The 20,155-nt window shown below is 40.1% G+C and overlaps 1 protein-coding gene across 1 annotated transcript in view; it reads left to right on the top strand.

Annotated features, from left to right (window-relative positions):
• The first annotated feature begins 24 nt into the window (after positions 1-24).
• The window catches only part of LOC148019915 (protein S-acyltransferase 10-like), a 43,976-nt gene continuing 23,845 nt past the window's right edge, over positions 25-20,155 (top strand). Inside the window, exons 1-4 of the mRNA XM_087700126.1 lie at positions 25-430; positions 820-934; positions 1,198-1,272; positions 1,362-1,436. Of these exons, the coding sequence (XP_087556252.1) occupies positions 418-430; positions 820-934; positions 1,198-1,272; positions 1,362-1,436 (278 nt within the window). The 5' untranslated portion in view covers positions 25-417. The remainder of the gene's footprint in view (positions 431-819; positions 935-1,197; positions 1,273-1,361; positions 1,437-20,155) is intronic.

Below are 20,155 nucleotides of genomic sequence, written 5' to 3'. Positions count from 1 at the left end.
ACAAAACACACATACACATAGAGAAGAAAGTTTGCGTGTGTTGCCACGCTTACTAAACTAATTCTGCCTCGATCAACGACTCTGCACAGTCAGTCGGCTGTCTGCTAGCAATGTAGGGGGGAGGTTCATTCGCCCATTCAATCAGAAGCAGAAACATATCACCTACCTTCGCATTAAAGCTATCGAGAGGGGCTACTGCTGACTGCGTATCTCGTCGTCACACACACACAGAGAGAGAGAGAGAGAGAGAGAGAGAGAGAGAGAGAGATTTCTTCTGGTTTAGCTTTTCTCCTCTGTCTCAGAATTGCAGATCTCCATTCCTATCGACAATACTGGTGACTTTGTATCGGACCAATGCCTTATGGCTCGTGATTCCTGTCACTGGTTGTGATTGCAGCCACTCCGCAAAGCAATGACATGAGGATTCTGCGTAAGTCCCGTTGCTCCTTTACATGTGTGTGTGTTTTGAGAGAGAGAGAGAGAGAGAGAGAGAGAGAGAGAGAGAGAGTGCGTGTGCGTGTGTGTGTTCCCAATGTTTCTGATACAGTATTTGTTAGTGCTGACCTCCCTGGCAGCATCCTCTTGAAGTTAATCAGAGCATTAATGTCACACGAAAAAAAGTCTGTGTTTGTGTGCGTTACCCACATTGGGGACCTGTCACTGTAAATGATAAAAAAGCTATTAGAAAAGGAGAAAAAACTGTGTCACAAAAGGAAAAAATGGTATGCGTGTGTGTGTAAATAAGTGTTTGCCTTTTGTATTTGCGTCTGTGACCGTTGAGCTCCCCCTCATTTGGATCGTGGATCATGGGACTGGCAGATGTTTTGGCTAGATGGAGGACAAGGATCATCATGGTTGCCTTGCACGTGCTGTTCGTGGGTGCCTTGTTCCTGCTAGACTACAACTTGAGGCGTCGAACTGTAGCTCATCCTTGGTAATCTCTTAACTTCTGTCTGTGCACAAGCTTCGAATATTGTGGATGTTTGTGCCAGTGATTAACGAAGCAGCCACGTTAGAGAAGCAATTCAACCTTTTCAAAGTTAATAGTTGATAAACAAAGTCCAACTTCATCACTTAGTTCAGAATGCCACTAAGATTTGATTGTCAGTTTGTCTAGAATCTCGTGTAGGTCATTGAGTAGCTATACACGAAAAGGGACCTGATTGTTTGAAGGTTATTACGATGTTGTATTTCCAGGTATACTGTGCTGTACTTATTGCTTGTCGTTCTTACAATATGGCAGTACCTTTACACAGCAGGGTCAAACCCAGGGTATGTAAAACTGAACTTTGCCTCTTGGCCCATCCAGACCATGTTGTCCAATGCTGTGTCATGTATGTGTGTATTCCCTTGCTATGCAGATATGTTGTTGATGCTTTGAGAGAAGATCAGATAGCAGAGGCTGACATGAAACGAGCAAGGGACAGTCCTGCCAGGTGATTGATAACAACTTGAGAGACGGAAATGACTACAAAGTAGGGAAGTTCAATATTTTTTGTAATATGCTTGAAGTAGGTGAACAATAAGGTGAGAACAGAAGAAAACTACTAAATCAGGTGAAAGGTCTCCAGAAATAAGCATGCAATTTTCATGAGGGGTTAAGTCCCCTAAATTGGGGTGTGCATATGGGAGGCAGTTACACGATTTTTCTGACCAGGGAGCATCCATCTTAGGAGCTTTTGATGAGGGAGCATAGATTAGGTTCCTTGTAACATTGACAATCAGTATGCACATTGCAAAATCAGTCTGGGTGGATTAGAGTGGGATCATGGAGTAACTGTTTTGGACTAGAGCAACTGGGCATGATGGTTGCCTGTTGTCATGTGCATGTGTCGTACTGAGGTCACACAAAGAGGATTGTAATTCAGATAGTGCATTTTTAGTCGTGCATAGAATTTATTTCTTATATACCATGGTCTGATTGTGAGAGTGTGGTGCTGGGACAAATTCACACGAGCTATCTAGGTTGAAAAACCTTAGATGCCTTTGTAAAAGTTGATGTATCTTGTGCTTTGAAGCACTGTAAAGTGTGGTGCTTTGTGTTAGAGCCGATGTTTACACATTCAAGCAGTAAATAACTTTAGGGCATGCATGTGCGAATGTCCTTAATGTGCCAACCCATGTTTAGGAAGCTAATGTTAGAATAGCAACAGAAGCAAAGAGACAACGTTAACACAAAGGACTGAAAAGAAGAGCAAGAACTCATGAACTTGAATAGAATGAACTTAGGAAATGGAAGGTACACAGGCATGGGCTGTGGGCAACAAGCAGAGTGCGGCAGTCTCCCTCTCTCTATTAGGGCTTATTTTACTCGTATGACTAAATGATAAACAATGGAGTGGCAGCCAATTAAAAGTTTGTGAAAATACATAACAATGAGGAGGGCTGCCGGCGTTAAATGTGACCTGAAATGCAGTTGGATAGCACTAAATACTCTTGACTTGGAAAATGGATGCCCTTGGGATATGAGCTCTACAACCTAGGATGTGTACACTGGTGAACCCTCTCCCAAATCATGGGTGATAAGTATGATAAGATTTATAATGATGGATGATGTGCCATAGTACGTATAACAATGACAAATAGATAGGATCACGAATACCCAAGCAGTGGGTGATCAAGCGACCACTCAAGTGCCTTGGAAAGACACTGATGTCAATGTCAATTGTACCAATCCTTGACCATAGAGGGTAGAAATGTTGAGCTTTAGGCAATCGCACCTAGTGTAGCCTCTTTGTATGGAGCAATTTGGGTAAAGGATATGTAGGCTATCCAAAATCCCATAAGCACAAAGCAGAAAAGTGGACCTATCTTGAAGCTATAAAGCATTGTACTTTCCTTTCATTTTGAATGCAATATAATGGTACTTTTGTCCTTTCAGTCAAGTGTCTGAATCATTGTCCAACCACACAAGACTGTGTTTATGAGTCCAAGTCTTAATCTTGGAACCTAATTCACTTGTGTGACATTCTATCTTCAACTCTATGTTTTCAAGCCACCATAGCCATGCTCAAATCCATGCTTTTTAACATGGTATCAGAGGCATGGTGAGCATGGCTCAGCTCTGAAAGCTCTCCTCTCAGCTCCTCTTCATCTCTGTCGAGCTCAGTCCAAGTGGTTGACTTCATTTCCAACTTCATCTACATTTTTCCCTTCATGGTAGCCATAGCCAGCTTGCACCTACCCTGCTTGGAGCTTTCATATCTCTCAAACCAGGGCATATCTCACTGAACTTCCTTCTGTGGACCTCTTGCTCTACTCAGGGAGAAACTTCCTATCACCTTAAACCTCAACATTGAGCACTCTAGAGGCCAGCATTGCAGAAATTGGAGCTCGCAAGCAGATTTTTGCCAAATGCTGTTCATACTGTTGTCGTGCTGCGTGCAGGTTGCGATCTTGATGATTACCATAGGGCAATTAAAGACCCATACCTAAGCTGTCTCCCTCTCAAAGGGTTTCCCAAATGATCATCTCTATGAGCTGAAATTAGTAGAATCCTAGGTCCGTGTCTGCAAACCCAAATCCTCCATAGCTTCTTTAATCTCAAACTTAAAAATCCCGTCATTTTCTCACTCCTCCAAGTCTATTGGAGTTCCTGTCACTCTAATCTGAGTTCCTACTTAGTTCCCAACAAACACTTGGGCATCAAACCAGCAAGGAGGGGAAGACTTGTGATGGTTTAAAGGATTAAAGCTCATCAATCTAGTTCAACTAGTATCTCTTGATACTATTTATCACCACCATTGCTTGGGTCTCTTGACACAACCAAAGTCAACTCATTTTTGAGAATTTTTGTTGCTGATTTGTTGCTGATTTGTTGCTGTTCCAATCACTCTAGCATGGGCAAAGACTCTCTGACATGTCGCTTCAAAGGAGTCGGGTTTCACACCTGGTAGACCCACATAAAGCTTGTCCTGATGAAGAAGGGCCTTTGGGCCATCACCAATGGACAAGAGAAGAAGACTTGGGATGTTGCTCTTGCAGCAATTTGGTAGAAAAATGATGACAAGGCTCAAGCCATCATAAAGCTTGAGTTGAATGACAGTTACATTCATCATGTGGATGCTTGTGATACATCCCATGACACTTGGGATAGATTGGACACATTGTTTGGTGCTTAGCCAAAGTCTTCTAAGTATGGATTGTTAATTGAATTCTTTAGACCAGACATGAAGCCTAGTACGTTTCTGGCATCTCATTTGAACTACATGGAAAGTCTCCTAACTCAACTTGTAGAAATAAATCTCAAAATGAATGAAGATATTTGTATTGGTGTTTTGCTAAAAAGTTTGCCTCGTGATTATGATAATGTTTCAACCACTTTAATCAACATGCCAAACCCTAAATTAGTTGACATTAAGGTCTCTCTATTGGAAGAAGAAAAGAAGATAAAAATAAAGAAGAGTCAACTATTTCTAAGGATGAATAAATGTTGTATGTTAGTATCAGGAACGAAGGAAAAAAGGACTAGCTATTTTGTGACTTTTGCAAAAGGATCGGACACACTGAGAAGTTATGTCATACCAGAAAGAGGTCTCAAAAGGCCCACCTTGCAGTTGTAAAAGAAGAAGATCATGGAGTAAAGGAAGAAGAAGAAGATCATTGGGAGCAGAAGAACAAGCCTCATCAGTCCTTCTATTCCCAATTTTTTGTTAGACTTTTTTGAAGCCTTGTATAACCTTGCCCTAATGCTTTTGTCATAAGCTTTGTAAACTCCTCATGTAATGTGGCATACAGCCTTTGTACACTTTGTGAGACCCTTGTTATAGCCTCTGGATGCCCACCATGTTTTTTGGTACCCACACTTAGCCTTTTCTGCGACAATCTCTGGTGTTGTATTAAGTAGCACACCCAATGACAGGTGTTCACACGGGGAAAAAGCCCTTCTCGAGCTAGAAGGTAAAAAGTGTCTGTGAGATAAGGAAGTGTCATAGGAGGAAGAACACGAAAAGTGTAACAAACCCCCCTTGAGTGAATGATGTGAACGAATACAGGGGATATGTAGATCAATCCCCAAATGGTATCAAGGTGAGACCCTTGCAAACGGCTTTGAACTGCTCTTTAGAGAGAGCTTTTGTAAACACATCTACCAAGTTGTCCTATGTAGAGACATAAACCAAGTCAATCTCCCCTGCGTGGAGTCTCTCTTTGACATGATGATAATGCACCTCAATGTGCTTAGTGCAAGCATAGAAAATTAGATTGCTCGCAGTTGCCATGGCACTTTGATTGTTTGTGTAGATAGGAGTGGGCGATTGCTATCCCACACTAAGAGGCGTCTTAGACATACACATTTCAATGTAGTTATAAATGCTGCCCTGTATTCAGCCTTAGAGCTAGATGTGGGCACTGTAGATTGCTTCTTACTTTGCCAAGAAATGCATGAATCACCAAGCATGAAACAATTGTCACTAGTGGACACCCTCGTGTCAAAACAATCGGCCCAATCACTATCTGTATATGCATGCAAGCAAAGAGTAGTGCCTTTAGGATAGGAAAAGCCTAATGTTTTAGTGCCTTTGAAATAATGAAAGACACATTTAAGTGCTTGTCAATGTGTAGTACTAGGGCTGTGTATAAAGTGTGCCAACTAAGAGACCCCAAACTGAATATTTGGCCTTGTATTACACAAGTACAATAAATGGCCAACAGCCTGCTGATAAAGAGAAGCATCAAAAGGTTCTCTTGCATGCTCAAATGTGTACATGTGGCTTGTCTCAATGGGAGTAGAGATAGGCTTGTAGTCTTGTATCTAAAAATGCTCAAAAAGCTGTACTTAGACTGTTGCAAAATAATACCCCTCTCAACTGTAGTAAACTATATGCCAAGATAGTAGTGCAAGTGGCCAAGATCGGTCACATGAAAAGCGTGCTGCTATTGATGCATTTGACAGCCTTGTCTTCTGATTTATGTTTTTGTGGTTGTGGCACTAAAGCATATACCAAACAACCGAAGATATAGATATGTGATACCATTGGTTTCTAGCTGTTTCAAGCCTCATAAGGCATACAATCAGCTGATGCTTTAGTTGGGCTGCGATTCAATACATACATTGCACACATGATAGCATTCAACCAAAACTTTGGGGGTAGCTTATTATGTGACGGCGATGTGCAATTTCCATCAAAGTGCCTTGTTTTTTCTTAGCCACACCATTCTGTTGAGATGTGTAAGGTGTAGTACACTGATGGATAATGCCCCTTTCAGCTAAGGAGAAGTTGAACTCCCATGACATATATCCCCCCCTCGATTTGTACGGAGTGTAATTAGCTTGCATACATTGTCGTTTTTCAGCCAAGGCCAATAATGTTTTAAAGTATGCAAACATTTCGGATTTGTGCTTCAAAGCATATGGCCAAGCATATGCACAAACATCACTATGCACAAGGTGTAATTTTTGTAGCACCCTTGGGAAACAAAGCACAATGCATTTTGCCAAGTTCACAACTTTCACATATATTGTGAGTAGGTGTTTTCAACGGAGGAAGATCGAGCACCATATTTTTGCTTCAGACGTAGCAAACTGGCATAATAAAGATGACCAAATTGAGCATGCCATAACTTAGTGTCATCCACAATGGTGGTATCAACATGTAATGTATCGTTGAATGCTCTCCTCTCATATAAATCAAGTTGATAAAGTCCATTGTACAAAGTACCAGTGACAATGAGGGCATCCCCATCACTATAGTCATAAACATTGCATCGATCCATGTCGAATTTGACCACAAAACTAGCACATGCAATGGTTGAAACTAAAGGCGAGTTTTTCTTTATGCCTGGCACATAAAAGACCTTTTCAAGCATGATAATGGAAATCTGACCAATGCCTTGAATGGCATATGAAGCATTGTTTGCACATACAACCGATCCCCCTCTTTTGTACATTTGCATATGATACAAACAAGTCACGAAAGGACGTGACATGCTTAGAAGTGCCATTGTCAAAATACTAAGTGTTGGAATTTTCAACAACTAAAAGACCATGCTCATGTACAGAAGGATCATACGAACAAGACACCAAGCTAGCCAGATGTGTGGTTGCATCCTTTGCATTTGTTGAGTTTTCAGTAATACTTATACCCGATTGTTTCTTCTTTTTCCTTTCTGTTCTCTTTGTGTATCCTTCAATTACGTGGCTCTTCTTCCTTGAATAATTTTCTTAGCACCATCATCCTTGGTGCTTAAGGAGTCCATAGAAGAAGTTGTTTTGCCTTTTTCTTTGAAGTTTGAGGGTTGCCATGACTTCCCTTTGCTGCGATAGTTGGCTGCAAATGCTTGATTATCCATACTTATATTAGAGTGATTCAGCCTTGATTGCTCTTTTTGCAACAATAGTGATATAAATGTATTAAATGTGTAAGCATTAGCGTCTCCTTTTGCAAGTAAACAGAGTGTAGTGGCAAAATATTGATAAGTATCAGGTAGACTAACCAAGACCGTAGATACAAGGGATGTATTGGGAATGATTTCAACAATGTTAGCAAGTTGCTCAGTAATGCCCTTGACACGTGTAATGTAGACATCCACAGAATCACCCTTTGTCATGTGTTCCATCTCAAGTTGCTTATGCAAATAGGCTACTTGTGAAACCAGTTTTTCTTTTGCAGATGGGCGGTAATTCCGTGATTAGAACATAGTTATAGTAGCAACGTTTATTACAAAACTGAGAAATGCAAATTAACTCACAATCTTGGACAATGGACACCTTTTTGGCCCCAAAACTGGTGTCCCTTTTGGTATTTCTTTAACTTAATTGAGGAAGAAGTTGATGTTCAATGGGATTTTTCCAATCCCTTTCGGTATTCCAACTTCCCTTGTTGTCCAAAATGACCAGCAAGTCTTCAATTTAATTTGCCCCTTGATTCGGTAGTTAATTGGCCTTCACCAACTTTGATGGAGATGGAAAATGCCTTAATTTCATTGATTTTTTTGGTCCCTCCACTAGAATTTGATTAAAAACAACATCATCTTTGTTGAATCTAAGTGTTGGAGCTTCCAATTTTTGGCATGTTTCTCGAGGCTGTTGCTAAACTCTTATTTTTGCTGCAGATTACGGTTTACAGTAGAGCGAAGAACTGAAGAAAATCAGTCATTTACTGCTGCGGCCTTGTCTCAAAAGCTTGTAGATGCTGCTGTTTGCTGTTGGGAAGCCTCTCCTTGCTGTCACATGCAATAAATGTTGCCGTCAGCATCCTAGATGCTGTTGTCTACAGTTTGGGGGTCCCTAAGAGCTGTTACTTGTAGTGAACGTGCTCTTTCTTGCTGGAAAATGGATGAAAAACAGTCCCAATCATCTCCAACAGCTTCCCACAATTCACAATAGTAGAACGATCACGTTTTTCCTCTTCTTTGGCCTTTCATCAGCCTTCATGGGCAAGTTTGCCAAATGGCAATCTTCCCAAATGGCGAATGGGTTTTTCAGCATTGTCCATAATTGAATATTAATTTTTAGTATTTAAATATTAAAAATTAATCTAATAATTATTTTAATACCTAGAAAATAAATTTGATTGGCCAATAATTAAATTGGCTAGGCAACTTCTATTCCCGAGTGTCTCTGCGCCATCTCTGACCATCTAATTGGTATTAGGTACCATTAAACGCTACTTCTCTAATGTCAACAACTGACACTTATGGCCAAATGAATGACTTAGGCTAACAATTGACACTAGATACCACTAAGGACGTGTGCAACATAACTTATAGCAACTTTTTCCTTTGACATTTGGTGAGTTTCTCGTATCTTGGGCTTGTAAATTTACTGTAATTGCAGTTATACCTCACATGTGCAACACTTAACCATGTGATTAAAGATTAATTCACATTTTAAGTGAGGTTTCAAAAATACATGTTCTCATGACAACACAAGTCTCATTGTGCAGACGATACAATGAGACAAGCTTATCCCAAGCATCTTTGGTTGTTATGCACAATTGAATATACGAGATAACTTATTTCTTGCACGAAAGTGAAATCAAAGCATGAACTTGGGCATTACGCCCATCCCATCTGAAGTGATCTGCTGTGGGAGGTGTCGGAGGAGCTAGAGTTAAAGATCCATTGGTGATTGTGGATGAGCCATAAGAAGTTGTGACATTCTGTGTATTAGGGCATGTAGGCCTAACTTCTGAACCACATACGTAATCCCAAAGTTGTTTGGCAACCAGTACACATGTTATCATGTATGCCCACATGGGATAATTAGTGCCATCTAATTTGTGTGTGTCTCCAAATCTGTTGACCGAATCATTTTGCCCGACCATTGCTTGCTGAAATTTTTGGTTTTCCAGTAACTTGCGACTGCCCAAAGTACAAATGCAGTTGCAACAGAAAAATAAAACAAAGAAAAGACCAAAATTTCACAATTCTTCTAAAAATTGATGGCGTTGATGAAGAATTTTTAGTCGAAAGGGCAATGTGTGTGAATGCCGATGTAGAAGGTGTAATTAGGGTCAATGTCGATGGATTTGGGAAAATTTAGCAAAGGCCTTGATTTTTGATGCAAATTTGGGCAATTTCCCTCCATGGAATGCAAAATTCCCAAAAATTTTGTGAGATTTAGGGTTTTGAGGCAAGATCCTCAAAATTCTAGAAGAAATTCGGAAAAAAATTGGATTTTTTGCAAAGTCCCCAAATTTTGTGCGTATTGGGGGCATTGCACGCTAACAAATGTCATTTGAGTGGTTTAATCTTGATTAAGGCTGAAAGGGGTTAATTTTTTAAATACTTTAATTGTAGGTAGTTGGGTGTGTAGACAATTGACATGACGTGGCTGCTTGCAATTAATGCGAGAACTACTGCTGGAAACAAGGATTGTCGGCGTCATGTTCGCAAGCGTGGGGTGATTGTCATGAGTGATTGGAACGGGAGTAGACAAGCTCATTGACATGGTGAGACATATGAGTGATGTGAGTCTATCGGCACGAGATCAACACTTTTGATGGGTCTGCGTGCATGGAAAAAAAAGCTGCAAACTGTCAATTGACATGACGTGGCTGCTTGCAATTAATGCGAGAACTACTGCTGGAAACAAGGATTGTCGGCGTCATGTTCGCAAGCGTGGGGTGATTGTCATGAGTGATTGGAACGGGAGTAGACAAGCTCATTGACATGGTGAGACATATGAGTGATGTGAGTCTATCGGCACGAGATCAACACTTTTGATGGGTCTGCGTGCATGGAAAAAAAAGCTGCAAACTGTCAGTTGACTGTCGGCATTGTAGGCGTGTGACATGATGGGTAAGTTTGACAGTTTTGCGTGTAGGAAAATGGTGCCGGGTGGACAGAGTCAATAGTGGGCAGATTGATGGAATAGGACATGATGAGGAGTAGGTTGCATGACAGGACAATCAAGTGAAATTGTTGAGACCTCGTCGGAGAGGAGGCTTTGGGCAGGAGGCATTGATCGGCACGAGCTCAACACTTTTGATGGGGTTGTGTGCAGGGAAAACAACGCTGTAGTTTGTCGGTTGCTTGTTGGCATTGCAGGCATGTGACATGATGGGTAAGTCAGACAAGTTTGCGTGTAGGAAAATGGTGTTGGGTGGACTGAGTCAAGAGTGGGTAGATTGATTGAATAGGGTGTGATGAGAAGCAGGCTGCATGACAAGATAGTCAAGTGCACTATTGGGACCTCATTGGATAGGAGGCCATGGGTCGTAGGCAGTAGGCTGTCAATGAAGGTGCGTAGTAGGCAGGCGAAAGAGAACAGTTGAGCTTGAGGCTTAATGGTGGCTATGGCGGCACGCTAGCAAGGTGGCAGCTGTGAGGTATGGCTTTGATACCACTGTTAGGTTAGGGTTCAGCAGCACGTGCACACTCTCACACACTCAATAAACAAGTGAACAACAAGAGAGGAGAGTGTTGGAAGCAAACATCCACTATGTGAGAATGAATGAAAGTACAATCCTTAAGGTATTAAGTACCACACCCAATGGTGGGTGTTCACACAGGGAAAAAACTCCTCTAGTTAGAAGGTAAAGCTGCCTATGAGATAAAGGGGGTGTTCACACTAGAACATAGGAGGGACACGATAAGTGTAACATAAACTTGCTGTCCATAAAGTTGCACATTGCATCTTGTTTCTTTTGCCTTGTCCTTGTATCACATAGTGTGTATGCTTGTCCATTGCATGCCTTGGTGTCAAATCTTTCATTGCTAGTGCTATTATCATTGTGCCAAGAGCTAGGGATACTAGAATTAGAGTTCATTTTAATTAAATTATTTAGCCCATTTGTCATTCTACTGACATAAACCCCTCTCAAAACTTGGTAATTGATCCCAATTGCTTGTGTGTATAAACCAAAGGCGTACCAAAACAAGTAGATTGACATGTAAAATCTTAAACATCGAGCCAAACAACATGTGCACCTATTATTGCTATATATATTTGCATAAGTGTAATTTAAATCACAGTTGTCTAAAAAGTATGATGCTCAATGCCATGGTAAGCATCCATACAAAACTGCATAACAATATACATAATGTCTAGAACATTGATTATAGTAGGTTCAAAGTAGATCTATATAGTGTCTAGAACATTGATTGTAGTAGGTCCAAAGCAGATATATTGTCAATGTACAGTATCTCGAGTGAACATAAAGTACATGAAGCAATCACTAGATATCTAAGGGTACTTGACTAGGAGTGGAAGTTTGTCTTATGCTTTGATACATAGCATTTCAAAAGATCCAAGACAATAGAGTTGGCCTCTTTAGGTTGACCATAGTGTGTGGATGAAATGAGCTTGCTTGCTAAAGCTTGTATATCACAGTGCATATCCCATTATTCCTTGTAGGTGTCCTTGAAGGATTAGAGAGAAAATCAATAGCTATTCTTTTCTACGTATGAGAGTTTGCTATAGCTAAAGAAGTGAGCAGGTGAGTGAGAGCGTCAGAGAGAGAAAGCGTACGATATGATTTTGGGTGTACCAACAATCGTGTTGGTACACAAAGAGTAAAATGTATTTATACTTAGGGCACGCAAGGTGCATTCACATGTACAACTAAATAATACACGTGTACAATACACGGAGCTCAATAGAGGACCTTTATCCCCCGTGTTTTAATCTTGATCAATGTGATTAGACCATCTTCTAGAATTTGTTTGATAAAGTGATATTGCACATCTATATGCTTTGTGTGTGAATAATACATGGCATTCTTAGCTAGATACATAGCACTCTGGCTATCACATTCCAATATGGGAGTACTCATAGACATGCCGAGATCCTCTGTAAGTCTGCTCAACCACTTAGAAGCTTCAGTAGCTGATATGTATTTAGCTTCAGTAGTACTAAGTGCTCCAAAACATTAGTCCTCAGCTACTTTATGACACATGATAATGCAATACATATCTTTGGTAGTGCAATACACATGATGTTGACCATCAAACAATTGACCATACACTTTGGCAAAGTCCTCATTATTGTTTGCATACTATATCCTTATCTCATCTAACCCATGATGATAGGTAATGGACGTTGTTGAAACCTGTGGTTTCCTAGACAATGCATCAGCCACAACATTCATTTTATCTTCCACGTGCATTATCTAAAAGTGAAAAATGGATAGGTAGTTTGTCAGAATATGTGATGATGCAGAGATATAGTAGGGTTTGTGGGGAGAAATACAGTGTGTGTACAACAAACACTGAGAGAGAAGAGAGAAACTCAGAAACACAAGAGAACAAGATGATAAAACATTGAATCATGCTATGTGAAGAAAAGCTAAGATAGCGGAGCCGAAGCTCAAAAGTGATTGCATTGTCTTGTCTAAATTAGATGGGAGTACTCGTGGGGATTTGCACAGTGAAGGGAGCGAAACACAATCCTTCTTGCAGTGGGCTATCGAAGTAACCTGAAGACGAAGAACAGTTTTTGAGGGAGCAAATTGCAGTCCTCTGATGTGGTCAGGGAGGAAGGAGATGATCGCCATCTATCGAGGGAGCGAAGCAGAGTCATTGGATGTGGAGAGATGGCTAGGGTTGCAAACGCAGATGCCAGAGGCCTATGTGAGCTGACGCCTAATGAGATGGAGGTCGCTAGACGAAGGGGTAGCCACCTGGAGTGTAAATGCAGTATGTGAAGGCATGTCAACCCAAAAATGTAGGTACTTGGGGCTATAGAAATTGATATTAGGTGTGGACGTGATGCTAGATAGGAAGATGCTAATGCCTAGTTGGGGAAGGTGACTCTAGATGTGGAGTTCTCCAGGCTAAAAAATGTAGGTGAAGGTGGAGATTGAAGGAGAAGGTTGTTGATGCCAAGTAGAGAGATGGTGAGGCGAAGTGGAAGATGCTCTAAACACCAAGTAGAGGGATGGTGCCCGAAGTTGAGGGAGAAGATGGTGATGGAGAAGAGCTATAAGGCATAAACTGCAATGTCCTCTTGAAGGGGTGGGAGGGCAATGGAAGGCTTGGAGAGAGGAAAAGTGATCAAGGGATGGATTGAATTGAGTGAGGGTTGGCCTATATATAGGCACTGGTGTGTCTAGGGTGGCGCTCCACTGATCACTCTAGGATGGTGCCCCACCGATCACTCTAGGATGGTGCCTGAAAATGTGGGCGGCCAACCCTTTTTGGGGTTGTCTATGATGAAAACTTGACTGAAGTGACTAGACTGAAATAGTGGTTTCTCAACAAAGTTTGCCCAATATGCCTCTGAGACAACTTTGTCTAGTTTAGGAAATATCTCAAAGTCTAATGATCTATTTGCACAGTCAAATCAGCCCTGAGCAAATAATGGTTTTTCTAGATAGAAAGAATGTGAATCACAGCCAGCAACTTTTTTTCATAGATATGCAAGTTCGTTTCTACCCCTTGGAACACTTTGATTTCATAAGCTATTACATGCCCTTCTTGCTAGAGGATTGCACCAATGTTGTTCGTGCTTGCACCAACGTTTCTCTTTTAGCTTTTCAAAAGCTGCAATTTCTTTTAGAGCTCATTTGAAAGGTATACTCTTTTTCTACAAAGAAAAAGAGGCAAAGCAATCTTTGCAAAGTAGTGAATGAACTTGTGATAGTATGAACACAAGCCCAAAAAGCTACGGATGTCATGCAGAATTTTCAAGCGAGGCCAGCCTAATGTATTGCTTCCACTTTGTTAGGTCCAGACATACATCATCCTTGGACACTATACGTCCCAAGAAGCGAATCTCCTCCAAGAAGAATTTACTCTTCTTTGCATTAATGATTAGTCTATGCTTTTTGATTTTTGCAAATGCAATTGCCAAATGCTTCCTATGCTTTGCCTCATTATTTGCATATACAATGATATCATCAAAGATAGTGCTAAGAAAAGAGCAATATGAGGTAACTGCAAAACATTTCATCCTCGAAATGTTTCACCCTTGAAATGTTGCATTTGAACTTTTACTCGAAAATGTTTCATCTTTGGGCAAGTCCCAAGTGAAATGCCAAGTGAAACAGTTGAATAATAGATATGAGAGGCTTTTAAAAATTGTAAATAATGAATTTCAACTTACACATTTATACCATGCAAATCCTTTGATATCAACAAATGATGTTTGTGTTTGGGTACACAAGATCAATAAGGATAGTATCCTATATACAAAGCTTGCGAAAACCCCACAAAAAGCAAGAGAACAATTTTCTTCCATTTAAAAATCACATTTTAGTTAGTTGTTTCACTTGAGGCATTCCGCGTTTCCATGAAACGTTTTAGGTGTTTCAGGCATTCCGTGTTTCAATACCAGCATAATGCGTTTCATGGTTATCATGGAGTGATGTGATCTAAAGGTATGGTCCATCATGCGATTAAATGTCACTGGCGCCTTGTAAGCCCAAATGGCATAGCCAAAACTAATACGAGCCAAAGGTAGTCTTGACAGCTGTCTTATGTACATCCTCAAACCTAATGTGTATTTGATGATACTTGCTTTTCAAGTCTATGCAGTTGAACATTGTAGATCCCTCTAGCTAGTTAAAGATATCATCTCTCCTTAGTATAGGGAAACGATTCTTGGTGGTATTCTTATTCAAAGCATAGTAATCTATACACATCTGTCATGAGCCATTCTTTTTTTTTTTTGAATCATAAACCTTTCACCGTAGCCTTTAAACTTTTGTCGCAAAGAATTCTCCCAATCAGGTGTGCTCACCATCAATTAGTCCTTCTACGCTGTTCTGAGGCCATGTCAGCGTGCAATGATTGTAGAAGTGTATGGACAAGACTGAAAGAAATGAGCACAAGAGAAGAAGAGAGAGAAAAGAGAGAAGAACGCAAAATCTGCAGTCAATGAATGCTAAAAAGAAGAGGGCAGACATATAGGTGCTAGTGACGTATCTCCTTGAGGCGTATCCCTCCCACCAGCACTTGAAAAGCAAGTCATAAGGGGTGGCTGCCAAGTAGGCCTAAATAGGAGGAAATAAATACAATAAAATAATGTAGGCGGCCAACAAAACTGGCCGACCTGATAAAAAAGCTGCCGACCACATCAATAATGAATAAAATAATGAGCGACAGAACCCTAGGTGCCATGTGGCATCATCGCTTGCTTGATGGGATTGGCCATACACTATGCCTACTGAAAATGCCCACTGATTGATATGAATAATGAATAATGCCATCTGAGAGAACTAATTGCACCAACGGTAACATGAGAAATGCTAGTCAAAGGGATGAATAATCTCTAACATGTTGTGCGTTGCTCTTGATGATGGCTCGAAGGCGTGAGGATATGATCAAGAGTGGAGTAATTCCTTTGGAACGTTGTGTGTCCACATGCTCGATGTTGGTGCTTCTCTGTCCATTTGCTCAGCTTATACCCTAGAATCGATACATAAAGCTTGGCTAGCATGTGACTAACCGTGACTGTCGTATAGTTCGTAGAAACGAGTCTCTAGCTTTTAGGATTGGTACTATAGTATTAGTCGACTAACTAGTAGGGAAGTCTTCACACATGGCCTTGTTGAATAGGTAAACTAGAAAGGGTGCTAGGATATCTCTTGCATGTGATACGTGCTTTGCTACTAGTCCATTATGGTCCTAGGCCTCTCGACTGTTCTAGACTCTATTGATTGCATTGTGAACCCTCACTTTGCTGAATAAGGTAGACGATGTGGGTTTGTCCTCTAGTGTTTGGAGCAATAGGGGGTATCCATGTACTTGGTATAATGAGGTAGTATATGCCACGAGGACATGAAATTTTGAGATGCTTTAATCTTGAAGATAACTTTTGATTAAGTTATTAATCAAATGTGCAATGTCGTTTAGTAAATGTGATGCATATGGTAGTTATTTCATGGTAATAGACCAAGGACCTTGAGGATGGAATGGGTGTCAAAGGCAAAAGTTGTAATAAGTTATGCTTGATGGGTACTAGGTGGTACTTGATGTTAGATTTGAGCCTAGATGAATTTATTGGCCACTAATGTCGATGGTGACCTTAGAGACTAGGTACTAATTAATTAATTAATGTCGGTTTAAGGGCTAATAACTACTTAGGATACTTGGAAGACAAATTGGTCTAGCCAATTTAATTATTGGTTGATGAAATTAATTTTTTGAATACTAGAATAATTATTAAATTAATTTTCAGAATGAATATTTTAAAAATTAATTTAATAAGTTGGATAATGCTAGAAAATGAGATTAGAAGACTGCCACTTGGCAAAACTTGCCCATGCAAGTGAGAAAAACGTTTTTAGGGGTTGGTGGAGTCTATTTTTGTGATTGTGAGAGAGAGGGAGACTATTAGAGAGCAAGGAGAGGTTGTTGATCTGATTTGCAGCCACCACGGATTAATCCTACAGTATGTGACAAGAGTTTGGAGCTCTCCAAGAGTAGGTGACAACAACCCAAGATCATGTTGGTGCAGATGACAGCAAGAGCTCTTGAAAGATCTTGATGAAATGCTTAAGGAGTATAGAGAATAAACATGTAGAGTATTGGAGGGGACAACGGTCTTTCTAGCAGTCCTAAGCTGTAGATGATAGCTTCCATGGTTGTTTGAGCAGAGTAGCAATAGCTTTTTAGTGCTTCTGGTGATGAAACTCTGAAATTTCTCTCTCTACAGCATTGTCTCTTATCCCCAAGCCATTTGTCAAGTTATCTCAATATTTTTCAGTAGCTTGAACCATCGGAGGAAGAGATTTTAGTCAATCTTTGTTGTAAACTCCAATTTACAGTAGATATTAGGGTTTTAATAGCTGCCTCGGGATGTGTGCTCAGAATTGAGGGCCTAGGACTTGAATTCCAACAATTGAAATTAAGGAATTTCAAGGAGATTCAATAGACCAGTCAACTTACTCATGACACCAAGAAGCACTTGGATTAGCAAAGGAAGTCAGAGGATCTCAGTTGTACTCAGTTAAAGAAAGACCTCCAAGGGTGCTAGTTTTGGGGTCAAAAGGCTGTCCATTGTCCAAGATTAAAGTGGTAAAGTGTGTATTTTTAGTTTACGTGAAATTTATGCTGCTTGTTATTAGTGCTTAATCAAAAAATTTACCATCCTATTCGAAAAGAAAGGTTTATCTTACCACATAAAGAAAGAAAGGTTAAAGGTAAAGTTTCCAAGAGATATTTTGGTAAAGTTTCAAAATTATTCACAAATGGATGCAAAATGAATGGAAGAGGACGACTTGACAGATTATCCTCAGTTGTTGCAGCTTTACCTAGATGCTTTTTAGCTAGAGCCGACTTTAGTTCGGACTCAGTTAGGCTAGAGTAGGGATCCGGAGTATTACCCAATGCTCAAGCGGGAGGTAGCACTTTCACTCCTCCAGTTGTGGATAGCTCTCGTATGTAATGGTTCTCGGATGTATTTAATATACATTCAAGATACTGTGTTGATAGTATGTCTACCACGGGGTCACTACTCAATGTACTAGTCACTATGAGATATATGTAGATGAGTATGGTTGTTACCACGGCTCTGAGACTATACTTTTTCATCAGTTTGGGATGAGTTCATGGTCAATTTGGCACAAGCTTTTACTTAAGTTTTGAAATCAAATTTTGATCCGTTTTTGCTCAAATTTTGATCAATTTGAGAACCATTTATGGTCACTTTTCGAATCAATTTTGCATTAGTTACTAATCAATTTTTGCAATCAGTTTGTGATTAGTTCTCAAATTAGCAAGTACTCAGTTTATGGTAAGATTATGCTTAGTTTTCAATGGTTTATAGCTAGTTCTAGGGACAACAGTATGTCAGTTAATGCCATTGGTAGTTTCAACCATGGTTTATGTTGAGAATATGCTTTACTATGGTTCTAAAGTGAGAACAATTGAGAAACATGAGTTATGGATGTATCCAATGAGTTTCTAGCAATAGTTCTAGACTATTTCTCAGTATTATTTAATGTTTATGAAGATTGAAATTTTTTAGTAAGCTTTGGAACATATAATATGGTTAGATAACAGTGGCCAATGTTGTGAGTGTGATGCCTTATCAAAATTCTAGTATAGTATGCTTTTCTTTTGGCACAATGCAGTGCGATGGTGGACGATTGCAGGTATTTCAAGGGGGAGTTTTATCGCGAGAATGGGAAATTTTCAGATGTTTTAATCTTGCTGATAACATTTGATTAAGTTATTAATCAAATGTGCAAGGTGGTTTAGCACATGTGATGTACATGGCAATTATTTCATGATAACAGGCCAAGGAGCTTAAGGATGCAGTGGGTATCAAAGGCAAAAGTTGTGATAAGGATGCGAGTTGGGCTTTGGGGACTAGTTGGTGTCAATTTTGACCTTGGGATAGCTATTTCGCTAGCAAGTTTTGGTGGTGACACTAGGTGCTAGCATTAATTAATTAATTAATACCAGTCTTAAGGGTCAATAGAGGTCAGGGACCACTTTGGGTTGCAAATGTCCTAGCGAGATTAATTATTGATGAGTACATTAATTTTGAGCAAGGTTAGAAGGGTTGAAATTAATTTTTAGGATTATTTAATTTTGAAAATTAATCAAATGGCTGAATAATGCTGAAGATGGGATTAGAAGACTACCACTTGGCAAAAATGCTCATGCAAATTAAGAAAACGCTTCTGGGGGACTAGGTCTATGCCATTTAGTTAGCTTACAGGTTGGGGGAGAGAGAAAGGGAGCTACTGGTCCATTCTCTGATAAGAGAACTACAATTTGCTATACAAGACAGCCATTTGGGGGATGAGCAGGGAGGGGACAGCAGGCAGTCACGTTTCGAGGGTTGGCAACAACATTGTTGATCGGGTAATAGTATTTTCGAGGTGCTTGGCAGTAGATGATTGCATTAAATGCAAGCTGGAGCAGGGAACAAGCAGAATTTAGGGTCTTCTCGCGAAGAAAATCAGAGTTCTTTCTCATCTTGGCTTTCTCTCATCTTCTCCAACCCAATCTTAGGAGATCTCAGCATTTCTTTGCCATTTAATGCAGATCTTTGCCAAATTTGGTGGACAGCAGAGAGATATCTCATCTTTGTTGTAAACTCTAAAACTTTGTAGAAATTAGGGTTTAGCAGCCACCTTGGGACCCGTACCAACAGGAGAACGCATCGTACACTGAAATCAACACTTGAAGTTTGTGGAATTGATAGGGATTTCAGATGTGAGGCCATGCATTGTGAATTGGGACAACATTTGGCGAGTTGGTGGTTCCATTTGTGTAATTTCTAGGTGAAAATCAAGGGGCAATTGACCCAAATTGCTTGCTGATTGTGTGTATAACAAGGGGTTTTTGGATCAACAAAGGAGATTGTGGAATCTAAACTTGTATTCAATCCATTAGCAATTAAAGTTCAAGAAATACTGAAAGGGGCCACAAAAGTCACATAATTTGAAAATGCACAATTTACCACTTTAATCTTGGATATTGGACACCCTGTTGGCTCCACAATTGGCGCCCCTTGTGGTATTTCGTTAACTTTTATTGCAAATGGATGGAGCACAACAGAGATCCTTTGATCTTCTCTACTAATCCAAGTGCCTCTTGCTATCAAAATTGACGAGTAAGTCTCTAAACCGATTTGCCCCTTTGTATGCTTGGAGATTGGCCTTCACCTTGCTCCTTGAAAGACAAATTCAGCCCCCAAATCTGATATTGGTTGGCTAGCCTCTTGAATCTCCCTGAAATTCCTCAATTTCAATTGTTGGAATTCAAGTCTTAGAACCTCAATTCTAAGTATACATGGTGAGGTGGTTTTTAAAAC

This window comes from Lygodium microphyllum, chromosome 19 (assembly GCF_053477565.2).
Source record: "Lygodium microphyllum isolate KBCC chromosome 19, Lygodium_microphyllum_v1.1.10, whole genome shotgun sequence".
In the NCBI taxonomy this organism is placed as follows: domain Eukaryota; kingdom Viridiplantae; phylum Streptophyta; class Polypodiopsida; order Schizaeales; family Lygodiaceae; genus Lygodium; species Lygodium microphyllum.
The sequence above is the reverse complement of the archived record's forward strand: the minus strand, read 5'-3'. Positions and strand labels throughout refer to the sequence as shown.